General features: G+C 36.6%; 1 protein-coding gene across 2 annotated transcripts; it reads right to left on the bottom strand.

Moving 5' to 3' along the window:
- Nucleotides 1-273: 273 nt before the first annotated feature.
- On the bottom strand, nucleotides 274-17676 carry LOC123530210 (uncharacterized). 2 transcript variants are annotated; one of them, XM_045310955.2, is made up of 9 exons: nucleotides 15332-15896; nucleotides 14272-14607; nucleotides 10215-10340; nucleotides 9628-9785; nucleotides 9218-9364; nucleotides 7796-8458; nucleotides 5351-6829; nucleotides 2237-2510; nucleotides 274-1738 (listed from the first exon to the last, which is right to left on the bottom strand). In XM_045310955.2, the coding sequence occupies exons 1-9, from the start codon at nucleotides 15759-15761 to the stop codon at nucleotides 909-911; spliced, it is 4443 nt and encodes a 1480-aa protein (XP_045166890.2). In that variant the 5' UTR covers nucleotides 15762-15896; the 3' UTR covers nucleotides 274-908. The 2 variants fall into 2 exon arrangements, with proteins under 2 accessions (XP_045166890.2, XP_053378341.1); XM_053522366.1 differs by lacking the exons at nucleotides 14272-14607; nucleotides 15332-15896 and adding an exon at nucleotides 16593-17676.
- Between the last annotated feature and the right edge of the window lie 2786 nt (nucleotides 17677-20462).

Genomic DNA, 20462 nt, shown 5'->3' with positions numbered 1-20462 from the left:
TATTGTAATTTGCCTCTCGAAGCAATCGAATGCCGATATGACAAAAATGTTTAGGAGTTGTTTCCCTTACATAATGGATCAGTCGATTTCGTACAAATCACTGCACTGACTACACGGAAAGAGAAATGTTTAGAAGAGTAGCGCCAAAGCAATGTAACGAGTTCGAATCCCACTAAGAATGAACTCGGAGTGCGTCCTCCCAAAATCACTTAAATATTTTTAAAAGTTGTAAGAACATTTATAACGATCATAATAAAGAGTGCGAACAGTAAATTCAGTAGTTATATTATTTTAATATATATAAAGCTATAATGTACTTTTAAATATTTCATAAAATACACAGAAACAATAACGGTAATAACAATTTATATAAATGTTATCATAAATCGTACAGAGTACAATAATATGGCAGTCAATCGGGACAGTGTTTTTATTCGCCGAGATACACAAACCTCGGTATGCGCTGTGAACATTTTTTACATCCCAACATTTAAAAACTGGCATTCTCATCCATTAGAGGCTCGTCAAAATCGCAGGAACCATGGAAGACCTCTGGTATGCAAGAATGGACGACTGGCTGCAGTAGAATAGTTGGACACGAAATCGTCAATATCTTTCAACCTTTTCAAATAAAAGTGAGTCTCCTTTCTGCACCAACTATAAAACACTTTGCAGTAGGAATATTATATGCAAGTATCAGGGTCTTTCATACGAACACGTACTGCGTACAATGTCAGATGAGAAAAGCACATTTTAATGCCTTATCAAGTTTTTTTTTTTTTGGTACGCACCGGGGTATCACCATTTATTGTTATCACATTCTAAACTCCTGTGATAAACTTTCACGTGACCAATCACAAAACACCTATAAAATGAGATTCATATTAATTAACCAGATACTGTGTACTCTACACACGCGATATTTTTTCAATGGAACCTGCCAAATTAGCCATATCTGGTGAAGCCATTTTAGAATCTGAGAAAGTCATATTCGCGGGAGACCCATTGTATTTTGAGCTGTCTGCAATGTTTGTATCCCTGTACCGTGAGTTTTCACCCGTGGATGGGTTGTGTTTAAATGACGGTGGTGACACAGTCCTTCGCGGACTACTTCGGACTTTTCGCACTTTTTCCTTTGGCACTGCTGAAGACAAATGGTCAAATTTGTCTGTAAACCCGTTTGGTCTTTGAGCATGCGCGCGCTGCTGTTCCGGGTCACGTGGCGGAAGTTCCGGTCTACAAGGAGGAACAGCAAGCTGAGTACGCGGCTGCTTTTTTATTTGGCCATTGTGATTATAATCCGCGGGCTTTTTGAAACTGCTGTGAGATGTTAATCCATAACTGCTGGAAGGAGGTCTATAAGTAGGTGAATCTGAAACTGAATTTAATTGATCTGAATTGGACACGTGTCCACGCGGACTTGCATTGTAATTTCCTGATGAAGAACTTTGCAGATTTTCGTCGTCATCATGGGTCGCATGCAGATACATTTCACTGCCGACAAATCCTTGATTTATAACTCCACCGTTAGATTGTGAATACTTGCTATTCCCACCATTTAGAACGTTTTGTGCTTTTCTCCATTCATACATGGTATCACCACTGGGGCTTGTGTTTGCGAATTTAAGGTCCGGGTAGGTTAACGACGTTGTGTTAGCATGTGAAAAAGCCGATCCATTGTGCAAAGCATAACCAGTCCTTATTTCATATTTTGTCTCCTTCAGCTGTCTTTCTAATTCTTGAAAAAGAAATAAACACTCATATAATATAACATTCTTCTGTCTTAATAACAAATCATTTAGTTAGTCCTTTATATCATGTTTTTAATATATGCTAAATTCAGCTAAATGTTTCAGAAAGTTTGAATGTCATAAAAAGCTTTTCAAGCAGACATATTTTGACATAACATTATCTAAATAGTGGCGCAAAATGTGAGTTAGATACTATTCAGGCCTATGCTAACACAGTAAAATGATTAGCTGCATTATTTCTCCGACCTGAAAAATACAGTCAAACCTGTATTACGCAGCCAATCAAGGAAACGAAACTGTCTGCTTAAAGCATGTGGCTGCTGGAGAAAAGTAAGACAGCTTAAAATTAGAACACAAAGTCAACTTAGGGAGTTACCAAACTGGTTACTTAAGGCAAGTGGCTGTTAAAATATAGGTGGCCGCTAAAGCACGTTCAACTGTACTAGCTAAAGAAAGATCACGCGGTGGAAGAAAATGAAACCTACCCACTATTCGTCGTTTGAAGTAACAGATTATGATTATACTCATAACCATTATCACGACAAACAGAAACCCTAGGATCCCTATGATAGTATAGTCAGGGACCGAGAACTCCTCCGTCTCAGGGTGCATGTGTGTTGTCGTTGCTATGGTAACTGGTCGTGTGAAGGAGGAGTTTGTACAGTGTCCACAGAGAGTACTGAAGCAAGCACCGTCGATATTTTGATAAAATTTCATTTTGTCTACCTGTAGTGTCAGCTGACCTTCGTAGGAACCAACCTAAAATCACAGAAAAGAAGAAAATAAAAAAAACCCCAACAAATTCAAGGTTTTAGAGATATTTAAGTACCCATGTTGAAAGTGGCAATTTTACGTAATTCGCTCATGTTTAAAATAGTTCATTTTGACCGTGTATTGCATATGGCGTTCTATTATAGCATCAAGTACATAAAATCGTCAATAAAATATGGTTCAAATTAAAAATAAAACTATGAAATAAATATGTACGTGAGTAATAATCAGTTTCGTCAATCAACACCAAGGATAACACAAAAATGGAAACATCAATTTTCCCATTGCGGTATGTAAAATACTACAATCAATTTATAACGTATTTTCTATGTTGTATAACGGTGTTAAGAATGAGTTTTATTTTGTGGTTTAAAATGATGATCTTAAAGTACATTTTGGTATCTTGTAACAGAACATGGAGACAAAATAACAAATAAACAACACCATAATTGTCGGCAGACATGTTTGACCATGTGTAGGCCGGAGAGTTGCCTTTATTTTCCAATGCTTTTGACTCACAGGTTGAAATACAACGATTTTTTTTAATCTTGAAATTTCTCTACAGAAAGGTGGCATGGCATTACTGCACAGGCAGGCTTTGATACAGGTTTGATTATACAAATGAAGCGGCACTTGAAACAGATCTTGTGGCCTTTGATACAGGTGAAGCGGCCATTTAAACTGGTTTGATTTTGCGAATGAAGCGGCCTTTGAAACAGATCAGACTCTACAAACGAAGTAGCCTTTAATACAGGTATTACTAAATAAATGAAGTGACCTTTATAACATGTTTGACTGTACAAGTGAAGCGGCCTTTGAAAAAGGTTTGATTGTACAAATGACGCGGCCTTTGAAACAGGTCTGAGTAACAAAATGAAGCTGCCTATGATACAGGTTTAACAATACATGAAGCAGTCTTGGAATCAGGTTTGACTGTACAAATGAAGTGGCCTTTGAAACATGTTTGACTATACAAATGAGGTATTTGAGTAGTCATTTTTATTGGTATTCTTTCAGTTTAGACAGAAATGTTATAGCACAGGGTTCAAGGGTATAAGACATTACCTGGAAACCAGTCTCAAAGGTCCAGCATCTGATTTGTTGATTGACGATGACTGTGCTGTATTACTGGACTGGTTTCCAGCTCAGTTAAATATGACTTTGGGCCAAGAAAATATACTGAGCATCTAAAACAGTCTACATGTAAACTTCCGCATTGTTTGAGCAAAGCACAAGCTAACAAAAAAGGATGACATGAGAGAGCAAAGTCATGTCTGCATAATTATGGTAACTAAAGTTTTAAACTGCGGCCCAAAGAAATGATATTATTACATACTCCTAAAGTCGCGCAATATTTCCGCTACAGAACTCGTGCATACTAGTATTTCCCGATACAAAGCTAACAAGAGCTCGTAAAACACGAAATGCCCCCCCCCCCCCCACCTTGATGTATTCAGTAATTGCACAAGGAACAGAAATTATTTGGTCACTGTACACAAAAGTTCTACTGTTCTGAGTCAATGTAACCTTGACCTTTGACCAATTGACCTCAAAATAAATAGGGGTCATCTGCTGGTCATGATCAAGTTCCCTATCAAGTTTCATGATCCTAGGCCCAAGCGTTCCAAGTTATCATCCGGAAACTGTTTAACTGTTCCGAGTCAATGTGACCTTGACCTTTGGCCTACTGATCTCAAAATCAATAGGGATCATTTGTTGGTCATGATCAACCTCCCTATCAACTTTCATGATCCTAGGCCCAAGCGTTCTTCAGTTATCTTTCGGGAACTGTTTAACTGTTCAAGGTCACTGTGACCTTGACCTTTGACCTACTTAGCTCAAAATCAGTAGGGGTCATCTGCTGATCATAACCAACCTCCTATCAAGTTTTGTGATCGTAGGCCAAAGCGTTCTCAAGTTATCGCCCAGAAACGATTTAACTGTTCCGGGTCACTGTGACCTTGATATTTGACCTACTGACCTCAAAATCAATAGGGGTCATTTGCTAGTCATGATCAACCTCCCTATTAAGTTTCGTGATCCCAAGCCCAAACGTTCTCAAGTTATTGTCCAGAAATCGTTTAACTGTTCCGAGTCACTGTGACCTTGACCTTTAACCTACTGAATTCAAAATCAATAAGAGTCATCTGCTGGTCACGATCAATCTCCCTATTAAGTTTCGTGATCCTAGGCCTAAGCGTTCTCAAGTTACTGTCCAGAAACCGTTTAACTATTCCGGGTCACTGTGCCCTTGATCGTTGACCTACTAATCTCAAAATAAATAGGGTTTATTTGCTGGTCATGATTAACCACCCTATTAAGTTTCGTGACCCTAGGCCCAAGCGTTCTCAAGGTATTGTCCAGAAACCGTTTAACTGTTCCGGGTCACTGTAACCTTGACCTTTAACCTACTAACCTCAAAATGTATAGGAATTATCTGCTGGTCATGACCAACACTCCTATTAAATTTCATGATTCTAGACCCAAGCGTTCTTGGGTTATCATCCCGAAGCCGTTTAACTGTTCCGGGATACTGTAACCTTGACCTTTGGTCTACTGACCTCAAAATCAATAGGGGTCATCTGCTGGTCATAACCTCTATATCAACTTTCATGATCCTAGGCCTAAGCGTTCTTGAGTTATCATCCGGAAACGGATTGGTCTACGGGCAGACCGACATACCGACCGACCGACATCTGCAAAATAATGTACCCCTCCTTCGAAACGGGGAGGGAGGGGGGGGCATAATAACCTATAGATACTAGTAATCAGAACATAAGCTTGAGTCAATACATAGAATAAGACTGTGAATCTGATGGCTACGATACCGTTTTATATTCCAGGTTGTTTTCAGACTCTTCTTGGACGTTGTTGATCTTAAAGCCAATGTTGCCATTTCCGTCATCTCTGAACACTCTGACATTACTTCCGGCACGTGGTATCTCAACTTCCCGGATGTATTTCACAACATCCGGTATATACTGGAAATATTTCTGACACGGAAATGTATTCCCTTGTGGTAAGTTCGGATTACAGAATTCCTCCTGGGACATTTTAAGTCCATGTGCTAACGCCTGAACAGCTACCACAGTATGAACTATCCTATGGTCTTCCACAAAGTCAGTTATATCGTCGTTTGAAAATTTGACTGTGTTGTCACATATCTTATTATATTTATGCCTAAAACTAAGTGGAAGATCACACTCAAAGTTTTCTTCCCAATATTCTACAAACCATGGATTTCTGTAGCTTGAAATGCTATCTGGACTTAAACTCCGTATGTGGTTTGCTAACGGTCCGTCTGCTAAACTTTCTACTTCATTCTTTAAAGTAACACTACCAAGAGTCCGGCGTTGTCCAATATTTAGGATGTACTGTCTATCGCCCCAGTCTTCACTTGCAAGAAAAATAAATTCATCCCTTTCATTTCTGCTATTCATCACTTTTAAAAAGTGTGCTATCCTAGATTCCGTTCCAAAATAAACTACGATGTCCGCCCTTTGATTTATCATCCTTGAAAACACACTTATAAGTTCACTGTCCGAATTGTCGTCGTTGACGTCACTAATTCCTTCCGGAGGATCAGCAATACAAATACCACTTTCATTTGCAAGTCTTACAAACACTTCTTTCCCTTTGCTACCGTAATTGTTCTCTACGTATAACAGACTGACATAACTCCAACCCATTCGTTTAATGATGCTTATCATAGCCCGGGCTTGTTCGACATCACTCGGAACTGTCCGTAGAAAATACGGAAAATTTATTCTATCGTCTAAATCCGGGGATGATGCTGAAGCAGAAATCACTGGAATTTTTTTCTCGGTCATGAGTAAACCGACTGGTATTGTGACAGAGCTGCTGACTGTCATAACCGCAGCAGCGATTCTTTCAACTTCAATTCTACTTCCGGTATAAGGGTTTGTTAGAGTTACTTCCCCTGATAATATCTGACTTAGAACCAGCTCAGTTTGCGCAGAGCTGTAACAATCATCGATAGCAATGGCACCAAACTTTATACCAGTGTCGTTTCGCATTTGTTGCACACTGTATAGAAACGATTCAATAATGACAACGTCCATTTGGGATGTGCGAAAATTGGAACACTTGAAAGGATCATTTGGGTCGGTCTCGTGGACGGCGAACACACCAAGTATGAACGTATCACCATCCAGGAAGGCGAAGGAGATGTCTGGTTTGTTCTCACATATTTCACATTCTGTGTTGCATATTGACGATGGCATCGTGTCTAAACTGTTCCTGTGTGAACTTCTCAAGCTAACAGAATTGTTGCGAAAATCCCCAATCTGCGAGGAAAAACAAAGAAATATTTAGTAAAGATTATTCATGTATGTGCTAAGAATACAGTGCATCATAACAAAAATAAGGCTACATATCCAACTCAAAGAACGCAGATCCTTCATATCATTCCTCATAGCAGCTTATGCTGCATGCATTGATATGAACATCATCAAAACATATACAAAAAGTGCAGAAGCAAACGGTAAAGCCATACACTAGAAACAACGAAAACAAACCAAACAAATGATAATTCACCAATTACTTAAAAATCAATATGATGCCATGTAAAGATGGAATATTAATAACGAAGTCAGTATATTAAGGCACTCGATATAAGCCACAAACATTCAAAATAATACACAGTCAAACTGTACTACTTTATTCAGTTAGTTCTAGAACTACTCTTAGGGTTGTAGTTAGGATGATCTTAAGCATTAGCTGATACCACAAACTTAGCATACTTTTCACACTGGTGTCAGCTGCCACTTGTGTCAGACTAGAAAAAAATGCCATTGCACATGATACCCTCTCCCACAGACAGACATAGTCTAGCCTATATATTTCAACCACGCATTTCTAGGGGACTTTGTACAAGAAAAATCTTTGAAGAAAACTTAAAACACGCGGAGTGTTTATAACATTGAGTAAGAATGTTTGAAAATAAACGACTGAAGATAAATGATCAGTTCTTCAGTATGCATAGTTCCCATTAACAGGAATGGGCTAGTATTTCTCCCAATACATGATCATGTCTATAATACTATAAATAGGGGTCTGGTACCGTGCACAACGAGATTTTATTTATGGTCTGGAGCCAGCGCCAGCCTCCACCGCAAACGGGTCCAAGAAACCGAAATATTGATATTCATCTCGGTCTTAAATACAGAGTTGTCGTTCGTATATATCCGCTTCAGGAATGATAACTCATTCTAACTAGTATTTGAAAAAAAGAAGCTTTGGAAAAAAAATACCTTTGTGTAATTATTCTGGCTTGCAACAAATATGATATCATACAATGACATTTCTTCATTTGGAAGAAAGTCCCCATTGTTATTAAAATTTGTCTGCCTGTCACCATCAGAGAACTCCTCCACTGTTATATTCACATTAATATCTTTGTACGTTACAGGGTAGCGCTGAACATCGTTTAATTTGAAATTTTCTCTTAAAACATCACAAATCGAACTTGTACAGTACAATTTGGTTTTTCTCTGCAGAGCTGAGGCAAACACAAACACGGAGTCAATAGTTGATGCAATGTCTTTATGAAAGACGTTAGGCACTTCCCTTTCCCCTGAACAGTTTATCAACCGTTCTAGATCGTCTGTCGGCTGTTTAGCTTTACTCCACTTATCTGCCAAATATTCATTTACAACTTGCACGTTATTTACTAAAGGCGATATTATGTATGTCCCGTTTTCTAGTCCGCTTGCTGAATCAAATGGCGTTGAAACGTCTTCTGGGTGTTCGACAACGATCCAGCTGATGTTGAACATCTCTGACTGCGAGTAGCTAAGCTCTATTTGCATACTGTGGTAGATGTCTCTTCTACCGAAATATACAACACGCAAAGAATTATGTTTTGTTTTCTTTCGTTGTTGTTTGAGCATGGATTGATTAATACGCCGTCCTTCCTGGAAAATAACAAAACCTTCATTCAAATCAACAATAATTACATGAGATTTAAAAAGTCTTGGTTATTTCTAACAACAAGCCATGGCCTTTGAAATCCTTATAAAAATTGCCGTAGTTTGTGGTATTGATCGGACTAGAGTTCAACACAGGTTTGCTTGGCTATAGTAAAAAAAAAAAAAACTGAGAAAAAATCTTCGAAACATATTTCTGCTGTAATGTTATAAAACACTTATTGAATTGCTTATCAGTCAAGACTCAAATCTATTTTCTGTCAGTCCTTCGAACCTAGGGCAATAGTTTTGACTACTGACCGACAAGACATACCGTAAGTGTAAACAATCTTGTAACTTAACAGGAAATTGTGGAACGCTTTAGAGAAGGTATCAAAAACTAAAGAGAAAATTGTGAAATGGTTTGTAGAAATTATCACAAAAAAATAAGTGGAACGAGGAATGCAGAAAAATCAAGAACTTAAAAGAAAACTGTGGAATATTTTGCAGATTTTGTCAAAAACTAATTAAAAAAAACATTGAGGAGTGATTTGGAGAAATTATTAAAAAGCCTATAAAATAACAAAAAATAATTAAAGAATATTGCGGTCTAATTAGCATGGAGGCATTGTAATCAAACCATAAATGAATACTATTCTAATTATGAGGAATGTTTTGCCAAAATTAATAAAAGCTAAAAATGATATGAAAATCTATGAAGAAACATATATACATTTGTATATAGCCTAGGTATACGCCTTTACTTACTGTTATCGCCTGTATGCTATCTACACATACGCCACTGGCTTTGCTAATTTCTTTCAGTTTCATCGCACTGTATCTCCCATAATCATCATCAGTATGCACAACAGCAACGTAGGTCAGTCCAAGCTGATGAAGAACCTTGGCTGTCGCCTGAAAATAAACATTCGTTTTTATATTTTATAAAAGCAGTTTGCAAGACTTTTAACTCAGCATCTGCGTGGCAAATGCGGTCTCCATGACGTTTTAACAACAGCCAATACGTCCGATGTTTTGGAAATGTAAACTGAACATGAAATTTCAAAGATATTCCCTATTTGCTTAAATGCAAATAAAAACATGTAGATTTAGTCTCGTTTTTTGAAATTACCACAAATTTAACTTTTTGATTAATTCTTAAAAACTTAGAAACAAACCTGAATTTGTTGAAGATCTGTAGGCACTGTCCTGTAGTAGTTAGAGTATCTCGTCAAGTTATAATAAGTTGCAAAAGGTCCAATGACAGGGAGCTGGCTTCCACGAAGGGCGTAAAGCATGGCTTCGGTCGTAATGCTGTTTGACGCTCCAATTATACCTGTAGTGGAAAATAAACAACGATTTTATTTATTTATCTACTGCTACTACTTGCGTGCTGTTAAATATATCAGTGGAAACTTTATGGAATGTATATGTTGTAAAAACAAGTCAAAATTTTTGGTTAAGAAGATACAAATGTAATTAACCTTTAAAAACTTGCACAGCACGGGATATAGGCTGCAAGTATCTTCATATAATACAAGGCATATTGCTGCCGATTATTCATACAATATTAAATATATCGTATTTCAATCATAGGCACCTATTTTTTAGTGTTGTTGAAAGTTTGTTGTAGCCAAAAGCGTGCGCGGCGTGTTTCTGACTTTATTTTCCTAGCGTAATATGCAAACCGTACACTTTTCTCCCTGCACGACATTTCTGTGCACGTGCGCAGTATCAGAAATTTAAAATGTTAAATTTAACTTACCGATATTGCATGTTGTTGTACGACTATTTTTACATTCTTCTGTACCGAGAATAGGCCCATCTAGGATATCTAGGGCCCGGGCCATCGTGTTTCTAGGGATACCACAGTCATCGAAAACATCGAAACCTGCAAAATATAACACAGATCTAGTCACATCAGAATTCCTAAAATCGCCTTGATATCATTATAAATACAGTAAATAAAGGTAGAAAGAGTACCAAAATCAAAGTCAATAAATGTAAAAGTCACTTATAACTAAAGCTTTGCTGCAAATAGATCGCAATCTATATGTGCGATATTCGTAAAGCGCGTGTATGGTTTATTTCATTGTGAGGTTGTATTTATATCTTTTCCTTCATTTTTCCTTCATCTCATACGTTCTTTCGTTTCTTTTCTTCAGATAAAATGTGTCAAGTGAAAAAAGTTTTAGTACGCAGTATTTTGTACAAGTGACAAACAAAGAGTACACTCACATTTTTCCGGAGTGAATTATTGCAAATAACAATGAAGTGTTTTGCAATACCGGTATGTGATATAAAGGTCAGATCCCCACCTTTAATGATGAGTATGAAATGTTAATATTTGTCTCCTCTTGACAAAACTAGTGACATATTACAAAATGAATGTATGATGTACAAGAAGCATTTATTGTTTATTGTGTTTTCAAATTCCTTATTAAGATATTAAATGAAAGATTTCAATCAAAAGTATTGTGCTTTTAAAATTACTTTATCGATATACGCCTTCGTTTTATATTGAGCACTACTACTCCAGAGCTTGCATAAATGCTGTTATTCTCTGCTTTATCCAACAGTAAACGAGTAGCATTAATGCAGGCAGGCAGTGACAGAAAAAAAACCCCTACAAAAATCCCAACCTACCAGCCTTTTCAAGGCTTTGATTTATTACAGAGAATTGTGAAGTCATTTTCTGTCCTATCATAGTGGGGTTTTTTGTAAATCGTTGTTAAATATACGTTTAACTATTGTTTCTCCATTCCGTTTTACGTCTAAAGATAGCAATCTAGTCAACAGGTAATGTGGTCCATCCGCTTCAGATATATTGTTAATTGACATTAAAAAATAGGGCTTGTCAAAAGTTATTTCATCAAGGGAAACTATTATTTAATGCTGATTGATATGGATTAATGTGTAATGCAGTTAATGTAATTCATTAACAAATAGCTACAACCTGTTATTTCTATGTCATTCATAAATTGCAAAATGATAAGAGTAACATATATTCTTTTGAAATAACAAACATATTTCCCCATTTTTAGAAGCTATTATAGATGAACAATATCATACTTCCCGTCTACTAAAATGTTATGAAATGGAGTCAGGTTATTCAAACTTCCCCTATATCAATAATTTTCAACTTTTTTTTCTAAACAAACAAAAGTTGTAATAGTTTTTCGTCTAGCAATTTCATGTCATAATAACAATGGTTTATTTATTAAGTACAACAAAACTGATGCACAAGGTTACATTATACACTAACATCCAATCACAAAGAAATATTTTATTTCATAAAAATAACAAGATAATGATCAGTCATAAAGAAATACCTTTATTCGTAAAATAATAAATGAGCAAGGCTATCAATGAAAACATTTATGAGCAGTTATGCATCAAACTGAACTAACATGTAATAATACTGAACATTTATTCATTAAAATGAAATATATTTGATGTCGGAATTGCTTATCTTTTTCCGATTGTTTTTCTTGGTCCGTTAATAAAAAACTTGGCATCAAAGCGGCTGGTTGCGAATGTTTGAAAGTATTTTACAGACTAAAAAATCTAATGTTAACATTCCCTTAACGACAGGGGCATACATACGTACATACAACTTTGGATAATTGTAATAACTATAATATTAAGTTATTTCCATTTTACATATTTTATCGCAAATACAGCAGTGTTTCTAGAACCGAACGAAGCAGTTGTGCGGGTCTAAATCCGACCTCTGCACAACACATACCTGTCGCAGGTAGTGGTCAACTATCCTCCCTTGCTGAAACACTGGTGCTGTCTGCTCACGGGCCAATATCATACGCAATACCACGCTGTTATAACTATGGCCACTCCGGTATTGCCCTGACCGGACAAGAGTCATACTTCAGAAGGTATACAGACAATATGTTTACAAGTTTCAAAATTTCCAAGTTTTATTATTAACATCTCAGTATGTATATAACATAAACATGAGATCACATTCCAATAATAATTACGACACAGGAAATGGCGCGACCATAATGGCGAACTCAAATTTTTTTTTTTTGCTCTGTAGAGCTTATTTTCTGATTTTGGCTGAAACCACATGACCGAATTATGCTTGATAATTAAGTAGCATTTTCAAATGAAATGGTCGTATTACAGAATTTGTCATGGAAACTTAGGCCACACACCACCACTACATTTTGGCTAATTTACTGTTGTTTGCTTAACTGAAAATATTTCCCTTGCATCAAAACATAACCCCCATTTTTTCTGATTCTCATTCAGCACTGAAATATTCTTCAAGAAAATGCAAGTTACAGAACATTTAAAATTGGCCCTGGTGTGCGCTGCAGCCACTGGAAGTTTCCCTAATTCATACAGAAAACAAAGACCAGCTATTTAGTGTGTTTATGCCTAGAATCATGCATGACATATGATCATCCCCTTCTACACAAGTATAGCTTTCGGTTTCTGCATACATTCCTGTCGTCTGCGTCAGTTTTCAAAGAACGCTTGTTTTGCCCTAATACATCGGAACATTTCGCCAAGCTAGGAAGAAGGCAGACCGGCACTGGATATATGCCTCCTTGGTCAACTCGAATGTAGTTCATGTCAGCATAAAGTGTACTTTTCCCACCTTGGAAAGGCCATTTTCATGCCAGGTATAAGGTTTGTTGCGGATTCTTGATTGTACAGAGGAATGTCTGTAAATGATTTTTAGCAACTTTTATATGATTGTAAGTTTGTGTTGTACTGGTGTAACATGGGAGGTCATACCACAGGTTTAAAACGCTGTGAAAAAACGACCGTTTATTTGTTAAGACCTAAGTTTAATCTGATGTCTTATTTCTGTTCAAACACATTTTACCTGATGTAAAGGGGTTTACTTTTCCTTAAAAAAGAGCAAATAAACCTGCTTAATGAGGTTTTATAATAGATAGACTCTATCTGAACTCTTAAAAAACCAACTGTTTGTTAAGTAAACACTCGCGCACGTACACTACGCTTAAATTGTTTGCCAAATATACTACAAAAATAAAAACACGATAATTGAATTTGCAACTTACCTGTGCAATACATTATAAAAACTAACCGTTTATAAATCAGCCCATTTCAACTGTGGGCATAATTTATACGTTCAAAACGTTTCGTCAATGAAAGAAAGTTTTTAGATAGCTAAAATGTATGGTAAATAGTAAAATGAGATACTATTATACAAGATGCGTGTCAGGAATGCGTAGAGGGTTTATCTTGATGAAAATCTATATAGCTTGTATTTCACAGCAGAGGATGGAAATTTGTCTTTATGTGATATATAATAACACTAGTGTGGTTGAGTAACAAAGAAATGAGAAATTTAAAGCCATATTTAAGGGGAAATATATGACAATAATTTGCGACATCCGGTCGCTAAATAACAAAATAAAATTGTCATGAAATTGGGGGAAATACAACTCCAATGTTACATAGCAATTATATCCTCAACTAACTAAGATTAAAAATCATATTTGATGTCTTCGGAGCAGAAAAAAACCCATACGAAACGGCCGGAATACATACACGTAGGCCATGGCTAAAACAGAAACCTAGAGAAAGTCCGACTCTTCACAATATTTCCGTATATTTTAACATTTTGCAATAGACATTTTGCTTTTATTTCAAACAATGTTTTCTTAAAAAGAAAGTATATTTTGCCCTCCATCCTTAACATCAACGGAATTCTAGCCTAAATTTTAGAATACCTCTTCTAAAACATGACACTTAGTACTTTCACTAAAACAGATAGTGTTCATTTAATAAAGATTCCATTAGAAACTCAGAATGGAGCAGTTTACCAGGCTTATATTTCGCAACAGCGCTGCACATTATCAAGGGAAGAAAATGTTCAATTCTTGGATGAGCTTTGTCCATATAAGGAGCCGTTTCTAAGCACGACAGAATTTTCTGTTTCCTTTCTTCAGCCGACAAACTACTACTTGTAAGTGTCTCATTTAACCATTCTTTAAACGTGGTTGCCCATCCAGGTGGAGGCGTGCCCGGTTTACCCCCCTTGTGTGTGGCGAAGCCGCTGCCGATGATGAGCACCCCTTGTTTACTAAGATCAGACAGAGATTCTGCAATCTGTAGATGTTCCTTCATATTCATGTTTTTCAGCAGAGAAAGTTGGCATACTGAAATAAAAAACAACAACACAGTGCAAGAGGATTACTAGTAGGTTTATCATTTGAATACTGCTTACAACGAAGATTTGAAATGACGATGTTTATATCAGAAAATTTCAACGTAGCCATGACTACTAAAGGCTAAGCTGACGCTATTTGTTTTATTTTCTGACGGCCGCGTCAATTAACAAGGATTCTCGTGACAGTATCATACATGCTTGCGCTGTTTTTAGATATTAGCCTAAGATCATAAACTCACTTTCAAAACTGCTACTTCTACTACTTTAATAAAAATGATGATAATAATAGTAATAATAATGACGATGATGATGATGATGATCATCATCATCATCATTATTATCATCACCATAATGTTTATAATAATAACAATAATGAAGATGATGATAATAATAATAATAATAATGATCATCATAATGTTAATAATAATAATGACGATGATGATGATGATGATGATGATGATAAAAACAATAATAGCAATAATAATAAATAATAATAGATTTTCTAATTGAGATAATAAACGCTTAACATGTATTTCATGAAGATTAAACATGCATATGAAGGCTGACACTATGGGCTTCAATTTATCAACAGTACTTAAAAAGGTCACTGGCAGAAGACACTAGACTATGTACCCTGACCACTGTCCCAAAGTTAGACTGAACTGACAAAATTTTGAAGGTCTAACGAAAAAATACGCGTGATTTTAACTAACCTGGAATGTCTGCTTCAGGATAAACCAGCTTTAATGGAACAAATACACCATGGTCTAGTCCTCTTTCAGAATTCTCTTTGCAAGTTATACCGCTCTCATGTAGGAGATATTTCACCTTTCTCGCTATTTCCGGTGCTCCTTTTGCTGGCCAAGAAAGTTTGTACATTTCTGGCGGGAAATTATAGTAATCATAGTAAAGCGAATGCTTGGAACTGGTATTCACTGTACACACTGATTCCTCCCAATGAGCGCTAATGACCAGGATCGTTTCCGGTTTCTTCAGGTCGAATGTTTTCACGAGAGTTCTTAGGAAATCAGCTGCTTTTGAGCCCTTGTCTAAACCCGCGAATACTGGCATGGCTTTAGAGTCAAGGTAATACGAAGGTCCGGCGCCATGTGATAGAAATATAATTGGCTGAGAGTGTTCCATATTGAAATGCACGAGCCCAATCCCAAACAGAAATCTGTTTCTGACAAAACTTTAGATTTTGAAAGTCTTTATAGTAAACAACGAAGGCATACGTCCTAGTTTATATCGTATTGTCATGAATAAAATATACTGAAAATTGTTTCGATATATTGACTTTTCTGTTTATATTGTGTGTCCTAAATGTTGACCTCATAGAGAACACATTTAAATATAGTTTTATAGGTTTAAGTTATATGATATTGTAAGATTAAAACAATCTGTACTACATTGTATCTTAAATACTTTGACAGTCTTCAAATGTACGTTACTTTTTGACAGCTTTTGTGCATGTTGTATTCCCTTATGTTTACCATATTTCTATAAACGTTACGAATATTATCGATCTGAAGAGATAAATCGATCAGTTTTGACGCTAAAACTGCCAGGCAAATACCTATCAGTCAATCATGCAGTTCTAACACAGAAAGCGTCAAATAGATCAATACAATTTTATGACAATAGGGGAATATTTTATTGTAATTACAAAATGTTATTTTGTATTAGTGTTACGTGACGCTCTACTTAGTCAAACAAAAACAAATGAACCCCATTCTTTATGTCACCAACAAACAAAAGATCAGTGAACATGTCAAAAGCGCAGGAAGATATCGTTCGTCTGGCTAGAATGTTAATACTGCACGGTTAGACTTTTAAATTCCTTCATGTAACAAAATATGCATTTGTGTACTGCTTTTGAATATAATAATATGCTCAAGGAGCCATAAAAAAGACACTATGACCTGTTGATGATTCTTGTACATGTATTACAGATGTAAATATATATGGACCTACCTATTTTGACTCCTTCTGTGAAATTGTTTGCGTTCATTCTATCAACTACCCACTTCATAGCGGCTATATTTTGAATTGCCGACGGTGAGATTTTACTGCCACATTTTTCTTCGACAGGTTGTCTTATTGTGATTATCACAGAGAATTTTACGTCGGCATCGGGATTTATAGACAAAGTCAATCCCGGGCACTGGTCGACGTCACCGTCGGCGGAAAAGCAATGTAACAGAAGTGAAACTACATAAATCCAAAAATTGTGAGAAGACATTTTTTTCCTGTCTTGCTGCAAGAAACGCGAATCACATGCTTTAAAGATGTGAAACTTCTAACAGCTATTTAAGAACGCCAATAAATTAGCAAGATCGCGGATATTTAACTATCCTTATTCGCACGTTTTGTAATTATTCATTGTCATACACATGTATATTTCCTCGAATTGCGTACATCTTTTTTTTGTGGTTCATACTTAAACGAACATCCATGTGTTTACCGTGTGAAACTACACGATTATTATCAAACTTCTTTTTAAAAAAAGTTCATGCTTATATGATCACGTATAAATCATAACCTTGAATATAAATCCAGCTTTGCACATCAAAACGAAAACATGCATAAAGTAGGTTTGTTTAACAAATCCCATTACAAATAATCCATGTCGAAAAGTATATACTAATCCGTCAACTTAATGACTTATTAACGAAAATACCTGTACACCATCTTATTATATTAACGTTAACCTCTTTTGTCCCTTTAATTCATGCAGCTTTATGTCCAACACTGTTTTCATACAACTATATACAGAGGATTGGCTTTATTTGGCCAAAATGTAAACAATTCGAAATTCCTTTTTACAGGTAAATTGAATAGGTAGAAGTTATTTAAGCCTATATTTTACCTAACTGATGTACTTATAACAAGCGCGTAAATCTCTACTCCGCTAGCATTTTTTCGCTTGTCAACTGTAGATATTTCATGCTTTTTATCTTATTTCCCGACCTTATTCTACCGTTTTTATTGAATTCTATTTTCATTTAATGAATGCGACAGTGCACACAGGTATGCTAGTACCTATTTAAACTTCTCATTAATGTTTTCGACGAGTTGTTTTCTGTGTATACACTTTATCTGTGTCAACCTCAAGATATCGCGGTGAATTTGGGACAAAATTAAAATTTCAAGTAGTTTAATGAATTTCAATGCATTGATACACGCATCTAGAGTTTACGCTTTTATTAGCCGGTCGCTGAACGAAATAACTAGGTATTTCACCCGTGATTATCTTTGTCAGTAGGATACTTTAACAAACTAATTGAAATCTTAAGGGCATTGTTTGCTTTATGGTTATAGTTAAATGCTACAATATTTGTACAAGACAATAATTTAAGACGAAACGCATCTTTATTTCAATAAAATTGTTGTCCTCTGTCTAAGTTTAGAGGTCAATACGAACACGTGTATATTCTTGTTTGGACATTCAAAGGATGCCGCCTTAGAATTCCTACTTTTAAACCACCCACTGAGAAGCAAAAGCACCGTACACATTAAAAGAAGTGAAAATGGGGAGGAAGTGGGGAAAGGTGCTAGCTAGTTTTGTAAAACATTTTGTCATATTTTTAATATCCATCAGAACAAGGATTTAAAATATCTAGTATCTTAACAAACTGTTTCCGTAAAAAGAAAAAAAAAAACTGCCATTTGTCCCGTCATCATCCAACAATATGGGAACCATACCACGCATCACAACTTACTAGCTAAATGGTAAAATAGTATGCGAGTGCGCACGTTTTCGTTGGGGGAGGGGGTGGGGGGGGGGGGGGGGGGGGTGGTGAGGTCTAGGTAGATAGAGGAAAATAATCTGAAAATGGTTGCAAGGAAATTCAAGACGACAGTAAGCTCGAAGCAACGTTCTGAACGTGCATTCAAGTAATTCAGTCAGTTGAGCATGGTAAAAATACGGCTGCACAAATTAGTTTAGCTCGGTGATGGCGGTAATACCGTATGATAGTGAAGGCGGACGTAGTGTATAAGTCCTGTGTATAGGTGCTTTACACCTGCACGTTAAACAGCCAGGACTGCTTCTGGAACTGGAGCGTCACGCTCCCATAACAAGTACCACAGAAGATGGTCTTTTCCCCGCGCATGCGAGACACGTGTCACATGTCAGCTTTTTTTATTGGAGTTATTTTTTCGACCCTCTTCAGAAAAGCACTATTGTTGGAGTAAACTAGAAAGGTGCACATAGGACACGAATCGCTTATCTCAGAATGCCGGCTACCCCAAAGACATTTCAAGTCCCGTCCCGAAAATACGTGCACAAAATAAATATCATTTTAAATCGAATATCGGCTATCTCAAAGGAATTCAAGATACCGTGTTTTAACTGTATTTCACCTTTAATTTAATGTCACCTCGTCTTGTTACGATAACTTCAAAGTTTGTACCAAGGTATTTGAATGCCCTTCTATGCATAATAAATGTATTGACCACTATGGAATATTTGAGACATGCATAAGGGGATACGCCAGTTATGATGGCTTCACGATTGAGCAGACCCTTAAATAAATTGAACTAAACAAAATGCAAAAACTGTGTTATTGACCTTAAGCCAAGGGTCAAAAGCTTGCACTTGACAGATCGTCTTATAGTAAATGCCTGTGTACAGTTATTTGAATATCCATTTATTTAGTTATAGCTTGGATAAGAGATGAGAAGTAAAACCTTCGACCTCTAAGTGTGAGCGTGACCTTTGAGTTTGGGATCTAGGTCTTGCAAGTGATAATTATCTGGTTATGATGCATGTTTGTACCAAGTTAAATGAATATCTATCCATTCATACTGAAGTTATAGACGTAAACTCTTTGACCTCTAAGGGTGACCTTTCACCTGCTAGCTAGGGATCTAGGTCTTGCATGCTACACATTGTTTAGTTAAGGTGAATGCTGTGTCAAATTAATTGAATATCAATCCATTAATACAAGTTGTAGACTTGACACTTAGTTGATGTAAAAGTTTAACCTCAGTGTGACCTTGACCTTTAAAGTAGGGGTATGGGTCTTGACCGTGCTGTTTGTCTTGTTATGGTGGATGATTCTGCAGTTATTTAAATAATAAATATCTCTGCATACATGAAATGAAGAATAACCTTTAAATTTTGACCTCTCAGTGTGACCTTGACCTTCAAGTTGGCATCTGGCTCTTGCACGCGGCAAGTTGACTTGTTAAATTTGTTATTTGTGCAATGTTATTTGAAAATCAGACAGTTATAGGCCAGAAACTATTTTGAGTGTTGATGTCTTCAGTGTAAAGGAACAAGTCAGACTGAGCTGAAATCTGCGGAGAAAGTGTATTTTAAACTCCTATATTTTGAAAAACACGGGAGGGGAACATTCTCCAGCCAGCCATGCAATTGGCAGGCACTCCACACTTTCAATGTTCTTCTACAACAATACACTGAAAATACTCCAGAGAATGGGTAAAAAACTAGAAGATGCTTTTGTAAAAAAGCGCATGTCTCCCCCAGTGCATAGTCGTATAGGCAATAGGTGACAGGAGCGAAAGTCAAAGAGACACTGATGGTTGGCTGCAATAGGGATCATCTACTTAGCATGTCCAATCATACCACTAAATTTCAACATTTTTCGACCTGGTGGTTCTCAAGTTATGAATTGGAAACAGTTTTCCATGTTCAGGCACCTGAGACCTTGACCTTTGATCGAGTGACCCCAATATCAGCAGTGGTCATCTGCCCTGCATGTCCAATCATCCTAATAAGTTTCAACATTCTGGGTCAAGTGGTTCTCAAGTTATTGATTGGAAAGAGTTTTCTATGTTCAGCCCTCTGTGGCCTTGACCTTCGATGGAGTGACCCCA

This window comes from Mercenaria mercenaria, chromosome 13, assembly GCF_021730395.1.
Source record: "Mercenaria mercenaria strain notata chromosome 13, MADL_Memer_1, whole genome shotgun sequence".
In the NCBI taxonomy this organism is placed as follows: domain Eukaryota; kingdom Metazoa; phylum Mollusca; class Bivalvia; order Venerida; family Veneridae; genus Mercenaria; species Mercenaria mercenaria.
This window is presented reverse-complemented; position numbering and strand designations above follow the sequence as displayed.

Excerpts from the sequence above, each read along its gene's own strand:
- LOC123530210 (XM_045310955.2), bottom strand. The coding sequence starts at position 15,761 with ATGGAACACTCTCAGCCAATTATATTTCTATCACATGGCGCCGGACCT. Across the intron at positions 9,786-10,214 it reads TACAACAACATGCAATATCG|GTATAATTGGAGCGTCAAAC; the intron begins GTAAGTTAAATT and ends TTTCCACTACAG. Across the intron at positions 1,739-2,236 it reads CTTCAAACGACGAATAGTGG|AATTAGAAAGACAGCTGAAG; the intron begins GTAGGTTTCATT and ends TTCTTTTTCAAG.